Below are 27,352 nucleotides of genomic sequence, written 5' to 3' on the forward strand. Positions count from 1 at the left end.
GGGAGGCAGGTGAGTGATTAGGAGCCAGTAGTCTAGGATTGTGAGAGGGATGTCCCAGATTGGAGAGGGTGCAGGCTGGGTCGAGGGGACCACCCCCCATGAATGAATTTTGTGCACCAGGCCTCTAATATCTATATGAATATTACTCAGCCATTTAAAAAAAAATGAAATCTTACAATCTGTGACGACATGGATGGGCCTAGAAGGTATTATGCTAAGTGAAATAAATCAATCATAGAAGCACAAATAGCAGTTCGGTAAAATGGCTGGGTAAAAGATAACTATAAGCATAATCAACAATACTTCTATCAATAATCATCAAATAATCAAAACAAACTTTCTATACAGTACAGCAACCATGGTTTTAGGATACTCAGAAATAATCACAGTGAGAAATAAGTGTGGCCCAGGTGATAAAAATCTACACTGAGTGGCCAGATTATTATGACCACCTGACATTTGTAGGCAAATTAACCGTACACGGCATTATATGGGATAGGGAAGCCGAAGGCCTGTATGAACACCTTTGCTATCTGCAGTTACCAAGATAAAGTGTCTCCAATGCACACAGGAACACAAGGATTGGACAGTCGAGCATTGGAAAAAAGTCATGTGGTCTGATGAATCACGTTTCCAGTTGCATCATGCAGATGGCAGAGTGAGAATTTGGCGGAAACAGCATGAAAGCATGCACCCCACACACATGAGTACAACCCTTCAAGCTGGTGGGGGCAGTGTTATGGTTTGGGGCATGTTTTCCTGGCATGATTTGGGCCCTTTAATTTGTGTGGAACAACGTCTGAATAGCACAACATACCTAAGTGTCATTGCTGATCAGGTTCATCCTATCATGTTGATGGCATATCCCAATGGAGGTGACTTCTTCCAACAAGACAATGTGCCATGCCACGGTGCTCGTATTGTGCAGGAGTGGTTTCAAGAACATGAGGGAGACTTTATCTTGCTTAGGTGGCCCCCACAATCACCAGATCTCAATCCAATTGAGCATTTGTGGGACGAAGTTAAAAGAGCCATCAGGCATCTGGTTCCACAACCATCAAATCTCACAGAACTGAACAGTGCTATTCATCAGGCATGGTGTCAGATTCCTCGCATCACCTTTCAACATCTCGTGGAGTCAATGCTAAGAAGAATTGCTGCAGTATTGAAGGCAAAGGGTGGCCCAACAAAGTACTAATGGGGTGGTCATAATAATCTGGCCGGTCATAATAATCTGGCCACTCAATGTATAAAACATTGTCATATATATTTTTAAATTTTGAATAAAAGTACTAATTTTTGATTGGGAAGATGGAATATCATAAAGATTTTATTTACAAATTAAGTTATAAATTTAAAATATTTTTCAGTTTAAATGCCAGTGGAATGGAGAGGAATAGGGAGGTTCTTGAAAAGTTATTCTAAAAAATAATATGTAATGATAACTGATTACAACAGCTTGGGAACTAATTTAAAAGAAAAGTAACAGACTAGCTGGTGTGGCTCAGTGGTTGAGCACCTACATATGAACCAGGAGGTTAAGGTTCGATTCCCAGTCAGAGCACATGCCCGGGTTGTGGGCTCAATCCCTAGTAGGGGGAATGCAGGAGGCAGCTGATCAATGATTCTCATCATTGATGTTTCTATTTCTCTCTCTCTCCCTTCCTCTCTGAAATCAATTACATATGTATGTAATTTTTCTTTCTTAAGAAAAAACAGTGCCCTAACCAGTTTGGCTCAGAGGAGAGTGTCGGACTGCAGACCAAAGGGTTCCGGGTTCGATTCCAGTCAAGGGCACCTACCTCAGTTGTAGACTCCTCTCTGCCAGACCCTGGTCAGGGCTCGTGCAGGAGGCAACCAATTGATGTGTTCACATTGATATTTGTCTCTGTCTTTCCTTCTCTCTTCCACTCTCTCTAAAAATCAATGGAAAAATATCCTCGGCCGAGGTTTCAAAAATGGAACACAAAGCAAAAAAAACAACCTCATGAATAAAAATGTTTATAGTAACACTATTTTTAGGATGAACAGAGTAGTAATGGATAAATAAGCTATGATAAACAACTGGGATGAAATATTATGCAGGTATTAAAATTTATGTTTAAGAAAAAAAATGATTGATTATGTAAACTGAAAAACAGTATACAAGAACTGTATACACAGCATGTAAAACAATTCTCTGCAGGGGGAAAAATTAAAGAAAAACTTGGAGATTTTCAATAGTGAGTGGTGGGAATATGGGTGATTTTGGTCTCTGTCTTACTTTTCCTTATTTCATAAAATTTTAAAAATAAGCATGTACTATTTTCACAATGAAATGGAAAAATATAATTTTTGCTTTTAAAGTCTAGACCAGGGGTGGACAACCTTTTTGTGAGTACGTGCCAAAATCAGCAAAATCTCTCACTCAAAATTCTTCTGCTTGCCAACCCTAATTTTTTGAGAACATATTATGCCGATTTGATATCTCTTAAGGTATACGTATGTGAAGAACCTTGAAGAAATAATAAAATTCATTCGAGCGACAAAAACACAGAACATGATGATGAAAAATACATTTATTTTTTAATATATACATGTACACTGATAGTCTGACAGAAAACTTTATGACTCCGTTTGATATTATCAGTGGGACTTTTGCTGCTGCATCACTGATGACAGAGATTTTACATCAGGTTTATATTTCGTGACCTTCAGAGATATGCACGAGCTACTACTTTCATCCGTCAGGCTACTCCCATTATGAGACTTAACAAAATTCATCACTGAGAACAAAGATTCACAAGCATATGTGGATGAAAACATGGAGAGTAACGCTGTTGCAAAGTTTTTTTAAACAGAAAAAATTTTCTGGAATGGCATTCCAAGTCCTTACTAGTTTGTTTTCGACACTTCTCTCTGGTACTCCTGTCTCTAATCGTGTTTTTCCCCCCCAATACTTTCCAAGTCAACTCTAAGGTCAATAAATTTCTGCTTCCAAATTGAGCTATTCTGAAATTCAATCAACTGCATTTCAAAGTCAGCCATGTCTACCCATGAAAACATTTGTAAGTTTAGTTCCTCCAGTTTCATGCTGTCTGGAAACCTCATGAATTTTGCTGTCTCTTCCAGTTCTCTGAATTTCGCAAATCTTGAGAAGAACTGCTCAATAGTTGACTCGATGATGTTTAAAAACAGTTTTTGAAGGCTTTGACAGTCTGTTCTGTCATCTTTTGGGAGGTCGTTGATGTGCCTCTTGAGGTTTGGGAAATATCTAAATCTCTCACCATCCACATCCCTCTTAAAGACTTCCAGTTTCTTTTCAAAAGCCTTTATGTAACCAAACATAACATCAAGTGTCTTGCCAGTTCCTTGTAATTTAAGTCATTCAAATGTTCACAAAAATTGTAAATGGAAGATTATAAGAGAGGGTTTCACGTGTCAGCAAAAGTTACTGGCATGCCATGTTTGGCACGTGTGCCAGGGGTTGCCCACCCCTGTCCTAGACTATGTACTAGAGCATGTAGAAGCAGTAATGACAAGAACAGAAACAAATTTCTGTAAATTCAACTAGCAGAGATACTGTCTGCAAACAAAAAGCAGTATGAGGGATTGCTAGATAGGACAAGTTCCCTCTCTCTCCTCCAAAGTTGTGGGGTAGTTGGGAGGGGGTCAGATCGAGGTGAGAGAGCTTATTCTCTGCATCCACAGATAGGACAAGGGGCTTCTAAGTTGTGTCCTCTCCTTGGGGAGTGGCCCTACTCAGCCTGGGAACAGACCCCTATGGTATTGGGGATCTGTTGACCGGCAGTGGAATTGGATGACCCTGGGCACTTGGCCTTTTTGCGGAAGCAGCAAGGTGGAGCAGCTCATTGTTTTAAATTTAGGAACAGAATACTGCACTGCTAAGTTATGAGCTGGAAGGGAGGCAGGTGCAGAGAGACCATACCACCTAGAACCTTATTTTTAGCTGAATGGATCTGAAATGTGGCATGTGAGCCAGCTGTTAAGCCAGATAGCCTGGGCCTGTCCTCTGCCTCTCACAGTCCCACCTTTCTTGGGCATGGAGGGCAAGCCTCGGGTAGGCCTTCTCAGCCCATCTTCTCTAGGAATCCAGAAGCTAGAGGGCTGAGAGAAGTCAGGACCTGTAACAGTAGGAGTTGATTCTGCTAGTGTGGGCCAGGCAGTGCCTCATGTGAGCAGTCCCTCATGGCATCTCTCACTCTCCTTACTTTTCCCTTTTGTTTCATTACAATCTGTGTCTGAAGCTATTTCCTGTTGTCACTTTCAGTCTTGAGCTATTATTTCCAAACTGGGGACAAGGATTGAAGGAGCCACAGTCTGTGAAAGTTGCAAAATGTGGGTTATATAGACTCCAGGTGATCTGCTCATCAAGGCTCGTCCCAGCACCTACTGGGCAGTGGATTTGGGGGACAAAGAGGTTGTGAGTGAGTGGTGCTTTCTCCTTTTATCCTCATTTTCAGAAGGGCTTTAGTCTCTGAATTGCAGCTATGTAGATGGCAACTAGGGGATGATGTCAAACAGGATGTCTGATCATAGAGGGCCTTGTGCTGTGTGGGCCTGAACAGTGTGGCTTCACATGTTTGGCATTGCCTTCCTCCTGTGTGTATGTGCATGGGTGTACACACACACACACACACACACACACACACACACACACACACACAGTTTGTTTTCCCCGGGAGTACATCCTGCCATCACAGGGGTGGGAGGGCTTTTCTGTGGGGCACTGTCCCAAGAGAGTGAATGCAGAGGGCCGTGTCAGGACTTCCTCCTGAGCTGTCCTCCCTCCCCAAACCAAGGTGCCTTACGAGGTATAGCTCTTCACTGGACCACATGACAAACATCACTTTGCTTGAGAAAACATGGGACACTGGCATTGAAATGAAAACATTGTGTAGAAGTGTCATTCTGGCATCTCTTTGGGATTGCTGTGCTTCATCCACTCTGTTCACCCTTTCTGCATGGTCACTTCCTGCCCAGATCCTACCTATCCTTCAAAGTCCTGGATAGAATTAGCAGCTCAATACGCGATTCCTGAATAAAAACCATAGCTTGGTGGCCTAGCTCATAAGTGAAGATTCAAATATCACAGCACCTCTCCCCTTCTCTTCCTTGCTGGCATCTTTGTCCTTAGGGTGAACTTAGTCCACTTTGTTCACTAGATCCTCACTGTAGTGAGTTTATGAGTGGCAGGGTCTCCATCTCCTTGATTCCCCCCTGCTTCTGTGTCACCTCTTATGGCACACTAGAGGCCCGGTGCACAGATTCGTGCACTAGGCTGGGTTGTGGGCAGGGGGCTGGGGAGGGGGGGAGGTGTCCCTCAGCCCAGCCTGCACCCTCTCACAGTCCAGAACCCTTCGGGAGATGTCCACCTGCTGGCTTAGGCCCGATCCCCCTGGCAGTCAGACATCCCTCTTGCAGTCCGAGGCTCTCACAGTCTGGGACTCCTCATTTCTTACCTCCCCACCCCCTGCAGCGGAGGCAGGAGAGGCTCCCACCACTGCCGCTGTGCTTGCCAGCCATGAGCCTGGCTTCTGGCTGAGCAGCGCTCCCCCTGTGGGAGCACACTGACCACCAGGGGGCAGCTCCTGCGTTGAGCATCTACCCCCTGGTGGTCAGTACACATCATAGCGACCGGTTGTTCCACTGTTTGGTCAATTTGCATATTAGGGTTTTAGTATATAGGATGCCTCCTGTTAGAGTAGTGCTCTCTTTATACACTCTTGTTCTCAGGAATCCTAGAACCTATGGGACCCCAAGACTTTCATAAGTCAGGCAGCCAGAGAATTCCACTCCTTTAACTGAAAGATGTATTCTCTCCATGTTTAGCAGGAAGCAGTTACAGAAGTCTGAACTTTATCCCTATTCCTCAAGAACAAGGAGTGAAAAATCTCACGGATAATTGTTAGATAGGACAAGGATCTCAAGGTCTAGGCCATTCTTACTAAATGCTATTCTTGCTAAATGTTAAAATGCAGCACAATATTTTGTAGACCAACTGTAACCAATATGAGCTAGACAGGAACCCAACCCATTAAGTATAGCTAACTGAAATCAACATGTAATTAACCAAATAGTATATATAAGCAATGGCTAAGCCTCCTTTTTGGAAGGCAGAGCTTGGATATGAATCCTGTCTCCTTTACTTGCTGCAAATTAATAAAACTAGCAAGTAAATAAATAAATAAAACTATCTTGCGGTGTCTACATTTCATTCTTTTTTAAAATATATATTTTTATTGATTTGAGAGAGGAAGGGAATGGGGAGAGGGAGAGAGAGATGAAACATCAATGATGAGAGAGAATTATCGATCGGCTGCCTCCTGCACACCCGACACTGGAGATTGAGCCCATGACCCAAGCATGTGCCCTGACTGGGAACTGAACCGTGACCTCCTGGTTCATAGGTCGATGCTCAACCACTGAGACATGCCAGCTGGACCCACATCTGATTCTTTTTTTTTGGAGGGGGGGGTACTCATTCTTGAATAGAGTACCCCAAGCAGCGAACCCCTTGAGTAACAGAATCAATGCCTCTCTTCCAGTTACAGAGATTTTAGGGAAAATGCTATCTTTTAGGAGGTGTTTGAGTGATGAAAGGGTGGGGGAAATGGGGAAATGTCAGAAACAGACATTTTTCTGTTTCCAGGTGTTTGATATGGAAGTCCTAAAGCTGGGACTTAAATAGGTGATACAAGTTGTAATGAATTTAAAAAAAAAAAAGAGAAGTAGATAATGGGTGAACAGCCACTGCCAAAAAAGGCAATTCACCAGCTTAAGGGCCCTAAAGAGGAAGATGTAAGGACCTAAAAAGCAATAGGTTAGAAAGCACACTTAGCCTTGGGACGCAGTGGAGTGGTGCTGGGTAGGAGGTTCCCTTGGATAGGAGACCCTTGCAAAAAATGAGAGAGTATGTGACCAACGATATGTATCTGTTGTCATGTCCTTGATCTGTGCTTCTCTCTCTTACTGTGATCATACGCCCATCATCTCAGGGGAGGGGGAGGGTGGTCACAAACATAATAGTCCACACCCTTGGAATAAATTTTAATATCAATCATTTGCATGCTTGGTTATGTTAGTGTGGTAACAATAGGGTCCCCAAGATGATAATGGCATAGAGCAGGGAAGTAGTTGTTTTACAGAAATCTGTTTCTCTATTCTGTTTTTAGGGTCAATGCAAGTATTTTTGCAGTTAAATGGAACAGCAACTTCTAAGAAATAAAAAACAGATGTTAGAGGAAGGCATTCCAGGCTGAGTCAGAAGTCCTTAAGGGTACTCTGTGTTCACAGCTTGCCCTACACTTTTCCTTGCTATAATATTGATAGATGCCCATAATTCCAGCTCTCCCTGAGTGGCACCAAGGCTGTAGCAGATCTAAAAATGTCATAATACACTGACTCTCAATTTTGAATGCCCTTCGAAAGAGGTACTCCTATGTAAAGGAACATATTCCACTCGATTTATTTTGATTGGCTGCCTCCAATAAAGAAAAATAAGTACATATACCTTACTTTGGGGTAAATATTAATCATATAAAACCAACCTCTTAAACCAGAAATGAACCTAAAATTTCACAACTTTCTGTTTACTAACATTGTTTAGAATCAAGTAAAATTGTTCTACATTTTAAAAAATTTAATGCCTTTTTGGAATGTTATATTAAAAATAACAAGCATCTTAGTTTCTTGGAAATATTAACTAAAGTTTCTATAGAAAATTAGCCATATTACATTCTTAACACATCTCTGGTATGCATTTTTGAAATTACAGGCAATTTATGGCACTAAATTATTATAATTGATATGTAAGTTACAGTATGTACCTAAATTTTTGGTATGGTTTTTTTTAAAAAATATATTTTATTGATATTTTTACAGAGAGGAAGGGAGAGAGATAGTTAGAAACATCGATGAGAGAAAAACATCGATCAGCTGCCTCCTGCACGCCCCCCATGGGGGATGTGCCCGCAACCCAGGTACATGCCCTTGACCGGAATCGAACCTGGGACCCTTCAGTCCGCAGGCCGACACTCTAGCTACTGAGCCAAACCGGTTTCGGCTGGTATGTTTTTTAAACAGAATAGACATGAGTCTGCATGCATTAAATTGAAAAAAATACTTAAAAAACAGGTAAAATGTTTATATGGGAATATGATAACTATAATAATTTGAAAATCTGGAAGCATTCCTTAATTTATTTAAAAAGATTGACATTTCTTTTGTTGAAGTGAAGACAGTAAATATGAGTTAATTTGTCATTCCTTTATAATGCTCCATTGTGGACAGCTTTTTTCTATAGTGGTATTAAAAAGTATAACAGGTACTCCAAATATATCTCTCTATATAAAAGGCTAATATGCAAAGTGTCCCCTTGAGAGTTCGACTGGGAGACTGGGAGTTCGCTTGCTCGTTATGATGTGTGCTGACCATCAGGGGGTGGTGCGGAACATGGCATGCGACCAGCGATGGTGGCGGGGCACTGAGGGAGTGAGGGAAAGAGGAGGTGGGGAGGCAGCGAGGCAGGGAATCTGATTAGCCCTGATCGGCCCTGATCGCTGGACAGGCCTAGGGATCCTACCTGTGCATGAATTTTGTGCACCGGGCCTCTAGTCTATATAATAAAAGCTTAAGTGACCGTTACAGTGGAATGACCAGAACGACTGGTGGCTGTGATGCACACTGACCACCAGGGGGAAGATGTTCAATGCAGGAGCTGTCCCCTGGTGGTCAGTGTGCTCCCACAGGAGGAGCACTGCTCAGCCAGAAGCTGGGCTCAAGGCTGGTGAGTGCAGTGGTGGTGGTGGGAGCCTCTCCTGCCTCTGCAGCAGTGCTAAGGAGCAGTGAGCTGAGCAGTAAGGAGCAGCAAGCAGGCAGGTGGTAAGGAGTGAGGGGTCCCAGACTGCAAGAGGGCGCAGGCTGGGCTGAGGGACCCTCCAACCCCAGTGCACTGGGCCTCTAGTATCTCTATATATACTTAACTATCAATAATTCTTTTCATGAAATCCAACTGCTTTGGTTATCTTTTGCTAAGAAACTACCCCAAAAGTTACTAGCTCAAAGGAGCAACCATTTTATTAATTTTTTTATTAATGCTGTGTGGGCAGTGCTTAGAGGGATTAACTTGTTTCTGCTCCACATGGTGTCATCCGGGGTGTTGCACATGGCTAGGGGCTGCTGACATGAATGGCACAACTTGGGTCATAGATCTGGAGTCTCTGTTTTCAGGGTCTCCTGGATTCCTTAGTTGTCTTTTCTGTGACCACTTCCTGTGGTTAGTTAGCTTGGGTTTCCTCACACCAGGTGATCTTAGTTTAGTTGGACTTCCCAGAGCACGGAACTGTTAGTTTCCAGGCAAACTTTCAAAGTTTAGGCCTGACACAGGCACAGGGCCATTTTTACTGCATTACTGGTTAAAGCAGGTCATTAGGCCCTAGCCCAGATTCAGTGGAGAGAGTTCCACAGGCCCTGAATACTGGAAGACATGGTTCATTGGGGGCCAACTTTGGAGGTTAGCTACCACATCATTGTTTATGAAAGGAATTCCATAAACATTAAACTGACTCTATTTCCTACCAAATAACCAAAAGCAAAGGAATGCTCAACTTAATTGTCTTTCACTATACACAAGTCTACACTCAAATCCTTCTGATGTTTTTCCATGATCTCTCCCAAATTTGTCTCATTCAAATTCTTTCAGCACTGCAGTCTCTTCATTAGGTCCTAGAATGAGTCTCATCTAAATTATACATTTCCAGATGTCTGAATTCCCAAAACCAGAGAAAATAAGGTATGACTAACTTAATCTATATAATTGTATAGAGTTGTTAACTTTGTAATTTTTAAATTTGTAAGTAAGAATTAAAACTGTACCATTTACTATTACTCTTGCTTCTTAAAGGAAAGTACATTGAATTTTTTAAAAAAGTAATAAAGAGGATTTCAGACTGAATTAGAATTTTTTTTATGAAAACATATAGTATTATATCTTTACTAGAGGCTCAATGCATGAAATGCGTGCAAAAGTAGGCCTTCCTTCCCCAGCTGCCAGCACTGGCTTCCCTCTGGCACCCAGGACCTGGGCTTCCCTCGCAGTCCCGGCTTCATCTGGAAGGACGTCCAGTCTAATTAGCATACTATGCTTTTATTATTATAGATTCTTCTTATTTGGGTTCAGGTGAGGAAAACTCCATCAATAACTGACACTGGTTCTTAGACCTAGTATTTGGGAACCTCTAGTCAAGCCACTGTTGCTGAACATTGTCAAGGTCCTTTTTATTCTGAATCATGCCAAAAGCATTTGACACCCTTCCCTAGGGAATGTAATCATACCGATCAAATTGCAAACTTCAAAATTCCTCTTTTACATGGAATCATTAAAATCTGTGCTAATGTAAAGAATACAATTATGAAATACTTGGTATTGTATTAGGATTGGATAGTGTTAGCATACTCAGCAGCTACGAATGAGGACTCGGGAGACTACCTCTGCTCCAATCTCAGTTGTCATAACCTTGAGCAAAAACCTTTAGCCTAATTAAGTCCAACCTTGCTGCACCTCAGTTTCCCCATCTATGATGTAAGTATAATCATAGCTGAGTTCTTTTAAAGTTTTAATAAATACTATGGATAAAATTCAGGGATTAGTGCCCAGCACATGATAAGCACTCAGTATATATATAATTATAAATATTTTATTATATTTATACATAATATCAGGATTTTGCATTTGACTTAGGATCTTAATATATATTTTAAGGGTAATCTCAAATATCCACAATACTTTTGAAGAAATTAGTCACAATTAGACAGAATTTTAAAGTTGGAAGGAACTTTAATGTCATATGATTCTATCCTGTATAGCTGAGGACTTTATTCAGAAATTACAAAACATTGATAGAGTCCATCTATCTTATGGTACAAGACAACTAGTGTGGGTTACAATCATCAGACTAACCTTATAGATAAGTGAAATATATAGACTGCACAGGTATTTCTAGCAGCTTTGTCAGGTTGGTTTTCAGTCCCACTTATATTTATCAGTGCCACTCATAGATGACCTACCTGCACTTTATCATATATGTCCAAATAGAAAGCAACGTAATGCTCATAATCTCTGCAAAACAACAAAATTCCTAAAAATACCTAAAAATGGTAAAAAGGACAAGCAGTGTTTAAGAAATTTTAGGGTAACTGCCAGATTTATTTTAAGCCCTACGCTTAAAAATAAATATAATTCACATGACTGGCTTAAAATATCGGAGCCAAGAAAAGTCACTGCAAAAGTATTTAATGAAATACCTGTCTTTGTTTAATGGCTGTCTTTGATATGATTCTTGTGAACTTACTTCCTATCTTGATTTATACAGTGGATTTTATATCTAAATATTTCTTGTATATAATAAAATGAAAACAGAATAGTCATTTTTCAAACAATATGTATAACATTTTCTTAAACTCTGACTCACGTCATAAAGTTGTTGGACTATTCAGATGCTGTCCAACGCTTGTTATGCAGAAAGAAAATTGGTTCGTCTGTAGCATTAAGTGAAACATCCACGTTTTCTATTTGACCTAAAGCTAAAAACTAAGATTGATTAAAAACAGAGGCAGATTTCCTACTGAAAGCAGCGAAGAACTTTATCAGCCGATTGGGTAACAAGCCTTTCACCCTCACACCACAGTCCATGAAGCAACTGAATGAGGGAGGAAATGCCCATTGTTTTGATGTTCTAATAAGCTCTGCTAAAATCACAATTCTGTTCCACTGAACGTTTTGAACTTGAAGCGGGGGATTTCACAGCAAGAAGAGAAATACAATGGGAGTGTTAATGCTGTGGGAGAACTAGTATAAATAACTTTAATGGTTTTTTTTCTGAGATTATTTCCCGTTTTTAAAAAGAATAATTTGAGCTTGACTTCCATTGACTCTCTTTCCTGGAGTCAATATTTTAATGCTCCCCTGACACACACGTTCGGCTTAGGAGGACTGAGCACTAATTTGCTTGGTAATTTTCCCACCGACTTCTAGGCTGGTTAAACGTTGTGGGGTTCACGGAGGGCCCCCAAACCAAACCCCGCTGGTGCTAAACTGCTGGGGCCTGCCGGCGAACAAGCATCTTGCCTTAAAAACAAAAATAAATTAAAAAAAAAATCCACCAAAAAAAAAAAAAAAAAGGAAAACAAAACCCCAAAGCCCTATCTCCAAAATAACAGTAAGCATCCTTTCTTTCTGGTCAGAACTCTCCGGACGATGGCAGCCGGGAGGAAGCAGAGCTGGGGCAGCGGCCAGGACCCGGCCGGAGGCTGCGAGGTCCGCCCCGCCCGCCCTCCACAGCCGCTCTGGAGCCCTGCGTGGCTCCTCACAGCCGGCCAAAGCCGGGGCAGTGCCGGCCGCCGCGCCCTGTCGGCCGCTCCCGGTGGCCAGCCGCCCGGGGCGGTCCGCGAAGCCCCGGGCGCGCCCCGCCTTCCGCCCCGCCCAGTCCGGCTCTGTGGAGGCGCCGGCGTGCGCGCGCGCGCGGGGCCCCGCCGGTTCCCCTTCCGAGCGTCCGCGCCCCGCATGCGCAGTCCACGCCGGCGGTCTCCGTTTGTTTAAACAGGAAGACGGACATATTAGTCCCTCACGGCCCCCCTCGCCCCACCCCCCGGGCTTTCGCCTTCGCCACTTGCCCTTTCCCCAGCCCGGGCCACCAGCGCCTCCCAGAAGCTCCCCCATCAGCCGTCGCCGGACCCGACGCTCGCCTTCCTCACCGCCCGCTCTCCAGCCTTCCCAAGTCTCCATCGGGCGCCGACCTCGCCCTGCCTGCCCCGCCGGACACCGCGGCAGACGCCCCAGAAGCGACGGGACGAAAGAGGAAAGTGAGGCTACCCCGCGAGGACCCGCTCTCGGCCGACACGGGTCAGGGCGGCGGACCGGGCCAAGCGGCGCTGGGGATGCGGGGCTAGCCCGCCTACGACGCCTCAGCGCGGAGCGGGCCCGCCCGTGGCCCCGGCGGCGGCGGCAGCAGCTGGCACAGCTCCGCACCCACCCTCGCCGGCGCCTTTCCTCTTTTCCCTCCCCTGCTGCCCGGAGGAGCCTCCACCCTGCCTCTCCGCCTCGCCCCCCTCCTGCCCATCTCGGGACGGGGAGCCCTCCATGGCGCCGGCGGCTCGGGCCCGCTAGGCTGAAGCACCTCGCGGGAGCGACGCGGCCGGTGGCGACGGCACTGTCGGCTGTGGTGAGGGGCTGCCGGGTGGGATGCGACTTTGGGCGTCCGAGCGGCTGTGGGTCGCACTTGCCCCGGGCCCGGGGTCTGGAGAGCGGAGATCCCCTCAGTGAGGGGAAGGAGGAGGGGGAACTGGGCGCACCTGGGGACCCTGAGGTTCCGGCTCCTGCGCCCCGCGGCCGCGAACCCACCCCCGGAGGAAGTTGCTTGAAATTGCTTTCCGCTGCTGGTGCTGGTACCGGGGTATTGTCACAGCAGCAGCAGCAACATGTCGACTGGGGACAGTTTTGAGACGCGGTTTGAAAAAATCGACAACCTGCTGCGGGATCCCAAGTCGGAAGTGAATTCTGATTGTTTGCTGGTGAGTAGGCTTGGCTGGGATGATTGCGTTTGCCTTCCTCTGGCGTTCAGGCTAGTGATCTGCCAAAGGTGACGGGCTCTCCATAATCTTGGGAAAACAGCCAAGTCTGGTGCTTTGCCCCCGCAGAATCTTGGAGCACCTCTGAAGTCGCGTGCTGTGTGGCCCTGTTTGTCACTGGACTGGCCCTACTAGCTGCTCTCTGAACTCTTAGCTCTGGCTCGGTTCAACGTGACACAAAAGATACTCATAAACCTCTATTGCAGGCAGCATATAAAAAGTTAACCACGTCCAAGTCATTACTGCTACGTACACGGTTTGTTGCATGGCGGTCTTAGTTATATTAATCTTTCTGATCGGTTTGACAGTGTTATCGGAAAGACCACTTTTCATTTAGGATTGAGCTCCCAAGTTAGTTTGTAGATGTGGAAGTGGCAATAGAGAATCATGTCGAGGAAGTGATTTGAGTCAAAAATGTTACAGGTGACTTGAGTCTGAAGGAACATTTTGCTGGACTGTTACGTCTAAAAAACTCTAGGAAACTGATGCTAGGTCATCACAATATTGCAATATTATTGATTACAAAAGGACCACACGTATATTTTATCATAACTGCCCTTTTTGGTGCTATTATGCTTAACAGTGTCACTTTTAAAGCTTTCTAAAGAAGATTTTAGGACATGAAAGACCCAAATCCTATTTTAAAAATCCTTCAGTGGTTGATAGCATAGACAATCAAGTAATTGGAGTTTTTGCGTTTTGTCAATTTCTTTTAATAGTAATACCTTTCTTTGTAAGCGAGTTTCTTCTTTTACCTTACTGAAAACTAAAACTTATGTAATAATTTTATTTTAGTCCAAACAAAACCATATACTCTCTAAAATTGCAGGGAGTATGTAAATGGATAGTAACTTACAGTTTTCTCAGAATTAATGTTAGACGTACACAATATTAAGTATTAAGATTAAGTGAACAAAATACTATAATGCCATCCAGAGAAATAATACCATAAAAAATTTCATCTTGAATCAGGAAAATCATGTAGATTGTTTAAAATTAACAATTAGTTATTCTACATACCTGTGTATATTTTTAAATGTGTATGGTTTTACAAGAAAGTTTTCCCCCCAAAGCTTTCAAGATTACTCTAAGAATCCTTGATTATGGAAATGAGTCTTGTGAGAGTTGTATGTTTGAAATGTCTCACCCACATTGTGGATGCTCTTCATATTGAGAAACAGAAAGCAGGATTGATGCTTAATACAATTTAAAACCTTTTATTGAATGGGAGAAGTGGGAGGAATTAGGATACATCTTTCTAGTAAGGATTTCTATAACTTATAGGAAGTTTAATTCTTTTAATATCCAATTTCCATATTAGTATGTTTGATTTTACTTTGCTTTTTGATCTTTTTATTCTATGAAGTAGAGAGGGTATAGTAGTTTTTTTTGTTGTTTTGTTTTCATATTTTAGTTGTCTTCTAGCCTCTTGCCATAGCTTCATTTGGTGGGTACCTCAGAGATTTATTGAAATGTGGAGGCTGCAAGGAAATGTAAATCTTGAACTCTTTCCTTGAAACTCTAGTCTATTTAGGAAAACCAGACCTAATCTCACATCCGTACATACATACATAGAAACCAAGCAAAACATTTCACAGATTGAGAAAATACATGATAAATTTCAAATGTTTGGTATAGGTAATATATGTTCTTGGGTATTGAAAGGGAGCAGTCACTGAGAGTTGGGAGAGCCAGGGTATGCTTTATGATGGATGGATAGGATTTAGATAGCGTATTCATAGGGGTAGTGGAGAATAGTATGAATATGTAGAGGGTGGAGACACGACTGGCTATGACATGTTTAGGTGGAACAGAAGATAAAGGTGGAAGGATAGATTGGGGTTAGAATGTGGAGAATTTGATTGTTAGGCTAAGGAGTTTAAATTTAGGATATTTTGACCATTAAATATTTGTAAACAACACTATGCCAAGATGAATGAAAAAATGAATCTGGTAGTTGTGTGCAGGATAGGTTATGTGGAAAGAGACTGGAGATGCGGTGAGATTGGGGAGATTTAAAAAAATTATTATAATAGTCCAGAAATTATTAAAGCCCCAAATTGGGATATTAGAATGGAGAAGGAAGCATTGCTGGAACTTGATTGACAGGATTGGGGAGGAGAAGAGGGAACCTGAGAGAGAGAGAGAGAGAGAGAGAGAGAGACACACTAGTCAGATGATCCTAAAAATTTTGAGCCTGGATTATATAGTGAGACTGGTGAGAAAAGCAAAGTTAGTTTTGGAAATAACTTAGAAAGAATAGGCAACAGATACATTCAATGTTAGATTTGTTTTGTTTGAGTGGAAACTGGACAACCACAAAGAAATGACTTATAGACTATTGCAATTTGAAACTCAGCTCATAATTAAAGATAACAATTTGGAAGTAATTTGTACAGAGGTGCAAATTGAAAGTGATGTAATGATAAAAGGGTAAAGATGAAAGTTGAACAAAAGGAAGAGTCAAGAAGGTAGGCAATCAAAGCTTTTTAGAGTTAGGATAGCCAGATATTTCTGAAAGAACATTTTAAAAAAGAAGGTAGTCAGTAGACAGATTTTTCCCTCTTGTAATCTTATAATCTTCATTCTTTTTTTGGTTTAGTTTCATAATTGTTTATTGATAGCTGTTGAGATTTATTATCATATTAATCTGAACTTGTAAAGATTAAAATTTTATTTGGAGACAAAATCCTTTTTCCAGTTTTGTAGTGTCTAGTTGTATGAATTTCTTTTTTTTAAAATATATTTTTATTGATTTCAGAGAGGAAAGGAGAGGGAGAGAGAGAGAGATACATCAATGATGAGTGAGAATCATTGATTGGCTGCCTCCTGCACGCCTCCCACTGGGGATCAAGCCCACAACCTGGGCATATGCCCTGACCGGGAATCGAACCGGTGACCTCTTGGTTCCTAGGTCGACGCTCTACTGCTGAGCTACACCTGGCTGGGCTAGTATGAATTTCTTTGCGTGATATTTTATGTTTATCATTAAGTAGGCATTCATTTATTCTACTGTTGAGAATGACCTATCAGGTAATTTTATCTTTTTCTGTGAGTCTGTTCTTACTTTTCTCTGTCTGGACTTTGGACATCTCATGTATCATAGGGACAATAACCCACTTATTTTTATTTATTTATTTTTAATCTTTACTGGAGGATATTTTTTTCATTGCTTTTTAGAGAGAATGGAAGGAAGGGAGGCAGGGAGGAGTGGGGGTGGGAGGGGGAGAGAGAGAGAGAGAGAGAGAGAGAGAGAGAAACATTCATATGAGAGACGCCCATCTATTTGTTGCCCCGACCAGGACCAGGGATGGAACCTGCAACCCAGGTACATGCCCTTGACTGGGAATTGAATTCTCAACCCTTCTGTGAGCAGGCTGACACTCTAACCATTGAACAACACATGCCGGGGCGGGACAAACCACATTTGCCTTTCTCTATTATTTTGGCCTTGGTTGATTTTTTCAAGTGATACTTATTGAGTATGCATTATGTGCCATGTGCAGTACTCAAGTTCTATGGGGTTGTTTTGTAATCTCAGATTATGTTTATTCTCCACTTCCTTGACTAGATCCACTCTTCAGAAGTGAACGTTCCTAAACCATTTAGTACTAGGAGAGTTTGCTGGCAAATGTCTTTTAAACGACCTTACCCACCAAATAGCTTTTTTTTGTTACTCAACTACTTTTAAAATAATGTAGCTGGAAAGAGCACTGATAAGTGGTTATCCAGCCTTTTCTTGAAAACGTAATTTATTCTAAGGACTAGATAAGTTCATTTTTCATATTGCAAGTCAAAAGTGATAAAATAGTCTGCATATACTAATATAATACCATAACTATTTACTTATTTCCCAGATCATCCAAATTGCTCAACCTTGGTTTTTTGTAAGTCAGATTCTTTCCAGTATCCTAATGATTCTATTATTTAATGGTCCATGTTATAGTGTATAGTGATTATCAAGAACTGTTTTCCTTTTTCAACTTTTTTTTTTAACCTCAGAATTATTTTTATCTGGGGCTGCTAATAATTTCTCAATAGTTAAAATAAGTGGGTAGGGGGGTTAGGTGTAGATTTGTTTTGAAGTTTAACATTTCTTGAAAATACAGTTATCTTGCCTGTAGCACGTTTAGCACACTCCTGTAGTATGCTAGTTAAGAGCATGACCTTTTTTTATTAATTTTTGTTTAGCTGGTAGAGGTGTAGCAATGGGGTGTGTAGAAAGGATGGAAGGGAACCAATATTAGTTGAACAGTGCATACTGCGTTCTAACACTACTGTCCCCTTTGTACATATTTGTTGCTACCATATTTTATTAGCTTTTTAAAACATTAAAAATTTTTTTTATTGAATTTGAGGGAGGGAGAGAGAGGAACAAACATCAATTTGTTGTTTCACTTATTTATGCCTTTATTGGTTGATTCTTATATGTACCCTGACCAGGGATTAAACCCACAATGCTGATGTATGAGCTACTCAGTCAGGGCTAGTTTTTGGGGGGGGAATGTAGAAGGCAAATCTAAGTATGAGGTGTTCATTTTGAGCTTTCCTTCTTTTAAATTCTCTTTTCTTGGACTTCTTGACCTAGTGTTTTCCATCTTTCCGTTGCTGATTTCTTTTCCTCTTAGCCTCAGTCTTTTGGCCTATAATATTTATCTTTCTCTTCACTCTCTTGGAGAGTTTATCCATTTTTTTAAATATGTCTTTATTAATTTCAGAGAGGAAGGGAGAGGGAGAGAGAGATAGAAACATCCATGATGAAAGAGAACCATTGATCAGCTGCCTCCTGCATGCCCCCTACTGGGGATTGAGCCTACAACCCAGGCATGTGCCCTGATTGGGAATGGAACAGTGACCTCCTGGTTCATAGGTCTGCGCTCAACTACTGAGCTTTGCCAGCGGGATGAGTTTATCCATTCTTACAGCTTCAACTGCTATTATTTCTATGCCCATGCTATCCAAATCTTTATTTTTCATTCTTTTCTTTTGGAGGGGGGAGCGTGGGCGTAAATCCTATATATTCGACTGTCTAATAGGCAACTTTACTTTGATGTCATGTTATCATTCAGATTCTTCCTATTTCAAAATAAGCTTTCTCCCATGCACTTAACCAGTTTTATCATCACCATCGCTAAATTGGAATTTTTGTTTTGAACATTAATTTTGACAATCCTAAACCACAGATTAGATTATTTCAACAGATTCTGGCTAGTATTCCAGATTCTACATGACTGTTTTATCTCTCTGCATGTCCTGCCAGTTGAATTGATCTCATTTAAGGATAAAGTACTGTTAGTGGAATGAAAAGACCTGGAGTCATTAAAACTTTGGGCCTTAAAGCTATTTGCCTGCCATTGTTCATAATTTATGAGTTAATGGGTGTTACCAGTATCAGTTGCATATCTGGTTAGTTTGGACCAGTCTGTCTTGATGTTAATATGTTGCAAGAATTTTTTTAAAAAAAAATTACTCTATTGATTTGTTTAGCAAATCTTTGTGTGGGGTCTAAACTTGAATTCATATGTAGACTCTGCAGTGTACTTACTAGATGATTTTTGGTGAGTTGTTTTAACCTCTCAAAGCTCGTTTTATCTTCAGGAAACTAGGGGATAACAGCACTAGATTGTTTTAAGGGTTAAGTAATATAGACAAAGCAATCACAGCATATGGCATCTAGTAAGCATTTATTAATTGCTAACTATTATTTTTGTCATATTTATAGTATTGTTATATGCTAGTCATTATGCTTAGTCTGGAAGTTGGTAATTTATCTGGTACTTTAAGCCATTCCCATAAATTCATAATCCAGCTGTACTTAATTGAAGTGTCTACAGCAATTGTAACTGAAAATGGAGGCATTTAGATGGACTTCAGTAGCATGAGGAGGGGATTTTGGAGACTTCATTCATTTAGTCATGATTTATAACATACCTACTTTGTGCCAAGGGTTTAGATTGATAAGAAAAACAGTTGAGAGCTGGTTTGTGGAAATTTAGTTGTTGCTCTCTTTCTGTGTGTCTTTTATACTTTCAGTATGTGTTCGATAAATAGACTCTCTTGCACTACAAGCATCCTGTGGGTGTATAGAGAGGTGGCTCAGAGTAACAGCTGAAACATGAATTGGGCCATTCATTAATCTCTTGAGTCAGAAATGTTTTTAATCGAGAAGGAGCCACATGTAAAGTTTTATAATGAACAAAGAGTAAATTCTCAGTTTAGATTACATTTTGTATTATTTTACAGTTTAGTTTTATTTCAAGATTATAAGTTTTGATACTGTGTATATATGGCGAAAACTAGAGATTCTGGTAAATGACAGGAAAGCCCACATATTAGGAAATACTACAAAATGAGTCCTAGTGTTGAAGATAGTCCAGTAGCTTCACTTCCCCATTCCCATCCCCACTAAAATAGAGATACATTCATTTAGTGTAAGTTTAGAGAGCATCTGATGGATACCGCACACCTGTGTACAAGATGAGCAGATGGTACTGCATTTCATAATGGAAAAATATTTATTTTTAAAAATATGCTATTAGCATGATCTAGTAAAAAGAACACTGGACTAGAAACTCAGAGCATTGGGACATCCTTATTTTGCTATTAACTCTCTGTAACCAAGTAAATATTTTTTCTTATCTGGGCTTCAGTCCCCCCATTTGTAAAATAAAGAGTTGAGCCATATAGTTGCTGATATCTATTGTGTCTCTAAAAGTTTTGTGAATCTCCCCTATGTACCCAGGTACATGTCCTCCCTTCTCTCCACCTGTGCAGTCATTGCTGCGTCACCTGAGTACAAATGAGACACCCAGCTTCAATATGGCATTTTCATTTTTAAATGAAGATCGAGATATGAACCCCAGTTTTTGTGCCATTCAGTCACCCAGACCCTTAAACTTAACTATGGTACAGGCTTCTCTGAGTCCCTTTTGGTTGTAAGGGAAGCTTTGCTCCTGCTGTGGCCCTGCCTCCCAGCAGTGGGGAAGCTCTAGGTCTGCCAGGCTGTGTAGGGAGAAGCAACAGTAAGCCCTGACTTATGACATTGGGGACTTCTATTTGGAGTACACTGGCTATTGAAAACAAAAATTTTGGGTTGAGCAGAGGGGTAGTTGAGGCCATTATGAAATGGGAGAATCAGCATTTAACACTGTAAACATAGAACACTTTCTTCTGCCTGCTGTTTGTAAAAGCTCTTTGGGAAGATTTTTTTACGAAGACCAATTTTTAAATGTAATTTACCTACCTAGTATAAGTGTCCTAAGGCATGTATGTAAACTTGCAAAACTGTTTGTGTATTTAGAACATACACAAGAATCTTTATTAAATCTAAAAATATAAACTTGTGAGCACTAAAAAAAAAAAAAAAATTCTGTGAATCTTTATTATACTTCCACTAGTGGCCCAGTGCACGAAATTCATGCACAGAGTGGGGGGGGGGGGTGTCCCTCAGCCTGGCCTGCACTCTCTCCAATCTGGGACCCATTGGGGGATGTCCGACTGCCAGTTTAGGTTCCTAACCCCTCTGCTTGCCTGCCTGATCACCCCTAACTGCCTCTGCCTGCTTGATCACTCCTAACTGCCCTCCCCTACCGGTCTGATCTCGCCCCCAACTGCTCTCCCCTGCCAGCCTGATCTCACCCCCAACTGCCTCTGCCTGCCTAGTCACCCCTAACTGCTTTCCCCTGCCGGCCTGATCTCATCCCAACTACCCTCCCTTGCTGGCCTGATTTCACCCCCAACTGCCCTCCCCTGCTGGCCTGGTTGCTCCCAACTGCCCTCCCCTGCTGGCCTGAACTCAACCCCAGTGGCCCTCCCCTGCCAGCCTGATCTCGCTCCCAACTGCCTTCCCCTGCTGGCCAATTGGTTCTGATTGGTCGATTTCTATGTCAGTCAGTGTCAAAAGCTCCGCCCCCTAAGCAACCATTGGCTCCTCATAGTTCACCCAGATTTGGTTCTGATTGGTCAGTTTCTATGCCAGTCAGCGTCTCTGGGTCTAATCAGAGAGGCGGGGCTGATCAGCAGCCCCCTCAGAGGCCCAGAGAGAAACAGGCGCAGCTGCTGGCGAAGCCCAGAGAGAAAGAGGTAATGGCTGATCAACAGTTGTCATTGAGGCTGCGGATCAGACCCTGCCTCTCTCTCCGGCCTGATCCACATTAATGTTAAATTAATGCCACGGCAACCCAGCACTGACCGCAGAACTGACTTAGGTGTTCAGTCGAGCCTTCGGTTGGTCGTTACGGATCCTGGGTTTTTATATATTAGGATAAAAACTTTAAAAGTTGTATCATTGATTTATTTAAGAAATAAAACTAAAAAGTTAAATGGTGTTGAGAATAGGAACCATCTTTTTAAAGTGCTTTTTTTTTTTTGGAACTAGTTCTGTATAGCCTTGAAAGATCATCCTAAACTAATTTTTAATTGTTAATTTGGCACTTACTATTTTTTGCAATTGTGAGTTATGTTCATAACTCCAGGGGTTTGTACTTTTTGAACAGAGAAAGTAATGATTGAATTACTCATTTGTGTATCCTTTAAAATGTATAGATGTATTTTACTTCTCTAATATACCTGCCTTCCTAGTTTGGGATCATGAAATAATAGAATATATTTTCATTATAGTTTGTAAACAGTTAATAGGAAGTTAGATGTTCAAATTAATGTCCAAAGTTTGATGTCTCAGAGAGAGGAAAGGCTAACTTATACTTATGTCATATTTTAAGAGGTAGGCTACCTTGTGCACCCTCTTTATTCCTCTTTATTTATTTTTATTACTAGAGACCCGGTGCACAAAATTCATGCATGCAGGGGGGGTGGGAAGGTCCTGCAGCCTGGCCTGCACCCTCTCACAATCCGGGAGCCCTCAGGGGATGTCTGGCTGATGGCTTAGGTCTGCGCCCCCGACTAAGGACATCCTTAGCACTGCCTTTCTCTATAATAGAAGCGCCAACCAAATTCATGATTGGCAATGACAGATGGAAACACACGCGTGCTATTCACACCAGCAAGAGCTTTATATGTATCGCTCATGTGCGAGTCAACTTAGCCTTTTATAGATATAGAATAAATTTGCTTAACTAGACCTGCTTTCTGATTTAGCTAAACTTTTCCCAGCCCAGTGAAGCACCCCAACTTCTCTTTCAGGTAATTGTCAGCAACACAGCAGTAAATATCAACATGAAGCAGATTATTATTGTAGATCACGCGGGGAGAACAAAGGATAAAATATTTAACTGCAGCAGTATTTGACTATATTCTGCACAGTGACAAAACCTGAAGTCATTCTCAAGGTCCACCATTTCTTACTTTTCAGTTGGGTCAAGTTTCTAAACTTTCTAAATCTCCGTTTTTCCAGCTAATGAAAAGAAAATAGGATTCCACCGAGTCACCTATTGACCTACTATAGGATTTCTGTGCCTCAAATGAGATGAGGCACGGGAAACGCTTCACAGACATTTGGTTAAAGTGTAAAATGTTTCCACCTGTGTTCCTGGGGTGAAGAAACTGCAGGGAGACTAGTTGCTAGGGAGAGGAAGCCAGACGTTGCTATGTGATGTCATTACCCGGAGCCCACAGTGACCGTTTCTGGGATGGGCTGTGGGCCGCATTTTGCGCCATGGAGTCTTGGCAGCGTTGACTGCGATTTGGTGGGGTGTCACTTCAGGGTGGTGGTGGGGCCTGTGTCCCACTTGGGGGAAGCCAAATGTTGGTTTGCCTGCGCCAGGTCTGTGGTGCTGGCCAGTGTTTGTCATGGCAGCTCCTGCATTGAGCGTCTGCCCCCTGGTGGTCAGTGTGCATCATAGTGACTGGTCAGATGGTAGGAGGGACAATTAGCATATTAACCTTTTATATATATAGATAGGTGGGGCATTTCCCCCCTTGATATCTGAATTTTGGATGAGGTGCCAAAAAACCAATAAATACCCATTTTTATTAGACATTGTACATTCATTATTTAATCTTTGCAACAATACTTTGGACTGGGTGAGGCAAGTATTTTTCTCACTTTGTAAATGAAATGAAACCTTAGAAAAAGTAAATGAGTTGCCCAACGGCATATAGCCAGCAAGTGGCAGATTTTCAGGTCCTTAGTCTATAGTACAGTAGAATGAGCACCAAAGTTGTAGATAACATGCCACAAAGAAAAGTGTTTCCATAGCACTTAGGAGAGTGCTTTGTATACAGAATGCACCAACTGAAAAATATTTAAATTGATTGAAAAGTATGAAGATTGGTAAAAAATGGAGCGGGGGAAGATGAGCTCTGAAGTAGTAGGGAAAAGATTGTTTATTGATTGGGTTGGAGCAGTGGTCCAGAACTTGACTGGATGAGAGATGGCAGCCAGTTCTTTGACCAAACCTGTAGAGTATTGCAATGTTCAAATAGCTGCCTGCTAACGCATATCTTTGCTGGATTTGACTTATCTGGAAAGTGAGTGTTGGTAGTCAATCTAAGCTATGAAGCATGGTGATTTGAAGTAGAATCAAATGAACAGTCACAATGGTTATGATTAATGACATGTACATAATTTAACAGTAGGCAATAGTAATATTTCATTAAAAAGGTATAAAGTAAAATATAGGAGAACTGGGAAAATGTTAAAAAATTAATATTACTGTATTTGGTAAATGGCTTACTGTCGTATAACAGAACTGAACATTTATCAGGGGCTGGGCATGGGATGCGGGATTAACTACAGAGAAGTATGAGGGAACATTTAGGGTGACAAAGTGTTCTGTATCTTGATTGTGGTGGTGGTGGTAGTGGTGGTTGTAGTTATATAACTAAACTATATGTTTGACAAAATTCATAGAAATAAACCCTAAAAAGGGATGAATTTTTCTTTATGGAAATTTACCTCAATAAACCTTTAAAAAAAAGGACTTCTAGCCCTGACCGGTTTGGCTCAGTGAATAGAGCGTCAGCCTGCGGACTCAAGGGTCCCAGGTTCGATTCCGGTCATGGGGATGTGCCTTGGTTGCAGGCGCATCCCCAGTGGGGGGTGTGCAGGAGGTAGATGATCGATGTTTCTCATCGATGTTTCTAACTCTCTATCCCTCTCTCCCTTCCTCTCTGTAAAAAATCAGTAATATATATATATATATGTATTTTTAAAAAAGGACTTCTTAAAAAGAAAAAAAAAAACTTGGTTAAGGCATGAATGGTACCATGACGGAACTGTACATTTATTTGTTACTATCAGTAAATTGGCCTTTGGATATGAAGGATATGTCTATGTATGACTTATGTGTATGTATGTATCACTTGGGAAGGACCTATTCTGACTATTTTGAAGTATGACTTTTAGAAAACAACTGATAATATTTGTGGTCAGTGAGAAAATTAGAGCTTTTAGGTAAAAATTAGAATTTTGGATACTTGTATCTGCTACCTGAGCTTGACAGCTTCCCAATGCCTGAAAACTTTTATCATGGGATTATAATGACATTAAGTATGATTTTTCAATATTGTATGATGAAATGTCAACTTTTGGAAGAGTTCATACTTCAGTGAGCTTTTCTAACTGACAAATGCATGATGTTATAAGATCATCCATGAGTAAAAGATCCACTCAATGTGCAAGATAGACCAATTTATTTTAATGTTGCAAAGTGGGTGCAAAAAGTTCATATGCACAACCCGGTCAGTGTGGCTCAGTGGTTGAGCGTTGACATATGAACCAGGAGGTTATTGTTTGATTCCGGGTCAGGGCACATGCCTAGGTTGCAGGCTCAGTCCCCAGTGCGGGGTGTGCAGAAGGCAGCCAATCAATGGTTCTCTCTCATCATTGATGTTTCTATCTCTCTCTCCCTCTCCCTTCCTCTCTGAAATATATAAAAATATATTTTTTTAAAAGTTCATATGTACATTTTCAAATCCCATATTGCAACTGACCTTGAAGAAACACCTCTTGTCATGTTTGGTGTGGAAAACAACTTCCACAAATATTTGAAAATGCTGTTAATGTATCCTTTTCCAACTAAGTATTTATGTGAAGTCAGATTTTCTTACCTCAACCAAGACAATGTATTGCAACAGATTGATAGCTTTGATAGTCCATCCATCTTCTATTAAATGAGACAATGGAGATTTGTATAAGTGTAAAATAATGCCATTATTATCAATTAAAAATAGTTTTCAAAATGTTATATTAACATGTTATGGATTTATGTTTGTCTTTTTTTTTAATATATTTTATTGATTTTTTTACAGAGAGGAAGGGAGAAGGATAGAGAGTTAGAAACATCGATGAGAGAGAAACATTGATCAGCTGCCTCATGCACACTCCCCACTGGGGATGTGCCCGCAACCAAGGTACATGCCCTTGACCAGAATTGAACCTGGGACCCTTGAGTCCGCAGGCCGATGCTCTATCTGCTGAGCCAAACCGGTTAGGGCTTATGTTTGTGTTTTAATCAGTGTGCTAAGACTATTCACTTTTAATGTAATTATTAATACCCTAGAGCAGTGGTTCTCAACCTATGGGTCGCGACTTATTTGGCAGTCGAACGACCCTTTCACAGGGGTCGCCTAAGACCATCCTGCATATCAGATATTTACATTACAATTCATAACAGTAGCAACATTACAGTTATGAAGTAGCAACGAAAATAATTTTATGGTTGGGTCACAACATGAGGAACTGTATTTAAAGGGCCAGAAGGTTGAGAACCCCTGCACTAGAGGTCTGGTGCACGAAATTCATGCATGGGGGAGGGGAGTACCCCTCAGCCTGGCCTGCACCCTCTTGCAATCCAGGACCCCTCAGGGGATGTCCAATCCCTCGGGGGATGTCCGACTGCCGGTTTAGGCCCAATTCTGTGGGATCAGGCCTAAACTGGCAGTCGGACATCCCTCTCGCAATCCAGGACTGCTGGCTCCTAACTCCTCACCTGCCTGCCTGCCTTATCACCCCTAACCACTCTGTCTGCCTGCCTCATCATCCCTAACCCCTCTGCCTGCCTGCCTCATCGCCCCTAACCACTCGCCTGCCTCTCTGATCGCCCCTAACCACTCTGCCTGCCTGCCCGCTCCTAACTGCCTCTGCCTTGGCCCCCGCCGCTGCAGCTTCGTCTGGAAGGACGTCTGGAATGACGTTCAGAAGGTCGTCCAACTGTCCGGTCTAATCAGCATATTATGCTTTTATTATTATAGGTTGGAATTTAAGTCTCCCATTTTATTACTTGTTTTGTGTTTATTCCCTGTGTTTTCATTTTTGTTTTCTTTTTCTGGCTCCTTTTGGTTTATTTATAATTTCTTGAGTATTCCATTTTAATTTGTCTGTTGTGTTCTTGATTATATCTTTTGTATAGTTTTCTTAGTGATTGCTCTTCTAGGAATTTCAATATACATAATAATTAGCTTTTCACAGTCTATCTAGAATCCTACTGGCACTTCATATGGAATATAGAAACCTTACCACATATAGGTCCCTTTACCCTCTCCTTTATGTTGTAGTCGTCTTAGATATTACAGCTATATACATTGAAAACCCCATCAGAAAATGTTATTTTTGCATTTAACTATCAAATATTTTAAGTAACTCAAAGGAGAAGAACATAGATTTATAATTTCTGTTGCTCTTCTTTCTTGCCTTACTGTTCTAGTTTCTTTTTTTAATTTTTTGGGGGGTTTTTGGAATTATTTCATTTATTTGTTTTAGATCCCACATATAAGAGATCATAAAAAGTATTTGTCTTTCTCTGTTTGACTTATTTCACATAGTATA

The 27,352-nt window shown here is 41.5% G+C and overlaps 1 protein-coding gene across 1 annotated transcript in view; it reads left to right on the forward strand.

Annotated features, from left to right (window-relative positions):
- Nucleotides 1-12,578: 12,578 nt before the first annotated feature.
- ROCK1 (Rho associated coiled-coil containing protein kinase 1) overlaps nucleotides 12,579-27,352 on the forward strand; it is a 137,052-nt gene continuing 122,278 nt past the window's right edge. Inside the window, exon 1 of the mRNA XM_081097471.1 lies at nucleotides 12,579-13,569. Within this exon, the coding sequence (XP_080953597.1) occupies nucleotides 13,477-13,569 (93 nt within the window). The 5' untranslated portion in view covers nucleotides 12,579-13,476. The remainder of the gene's footprint in view (nucleotides 13,570-27,352) is intronic.

The sequence above is a fragment of the Myotis nattereri genome (genome assembly GCF_964212035.1).
Source record: "Myotis nattereri genome assembly, chromosome: 8".
Taxonomy (NCBI): Eukaryota; Metazoa; Chordata; class Mammalia; order Chiroptera; family Vespertilionidae; genus Myotis; species Myotis nattereri.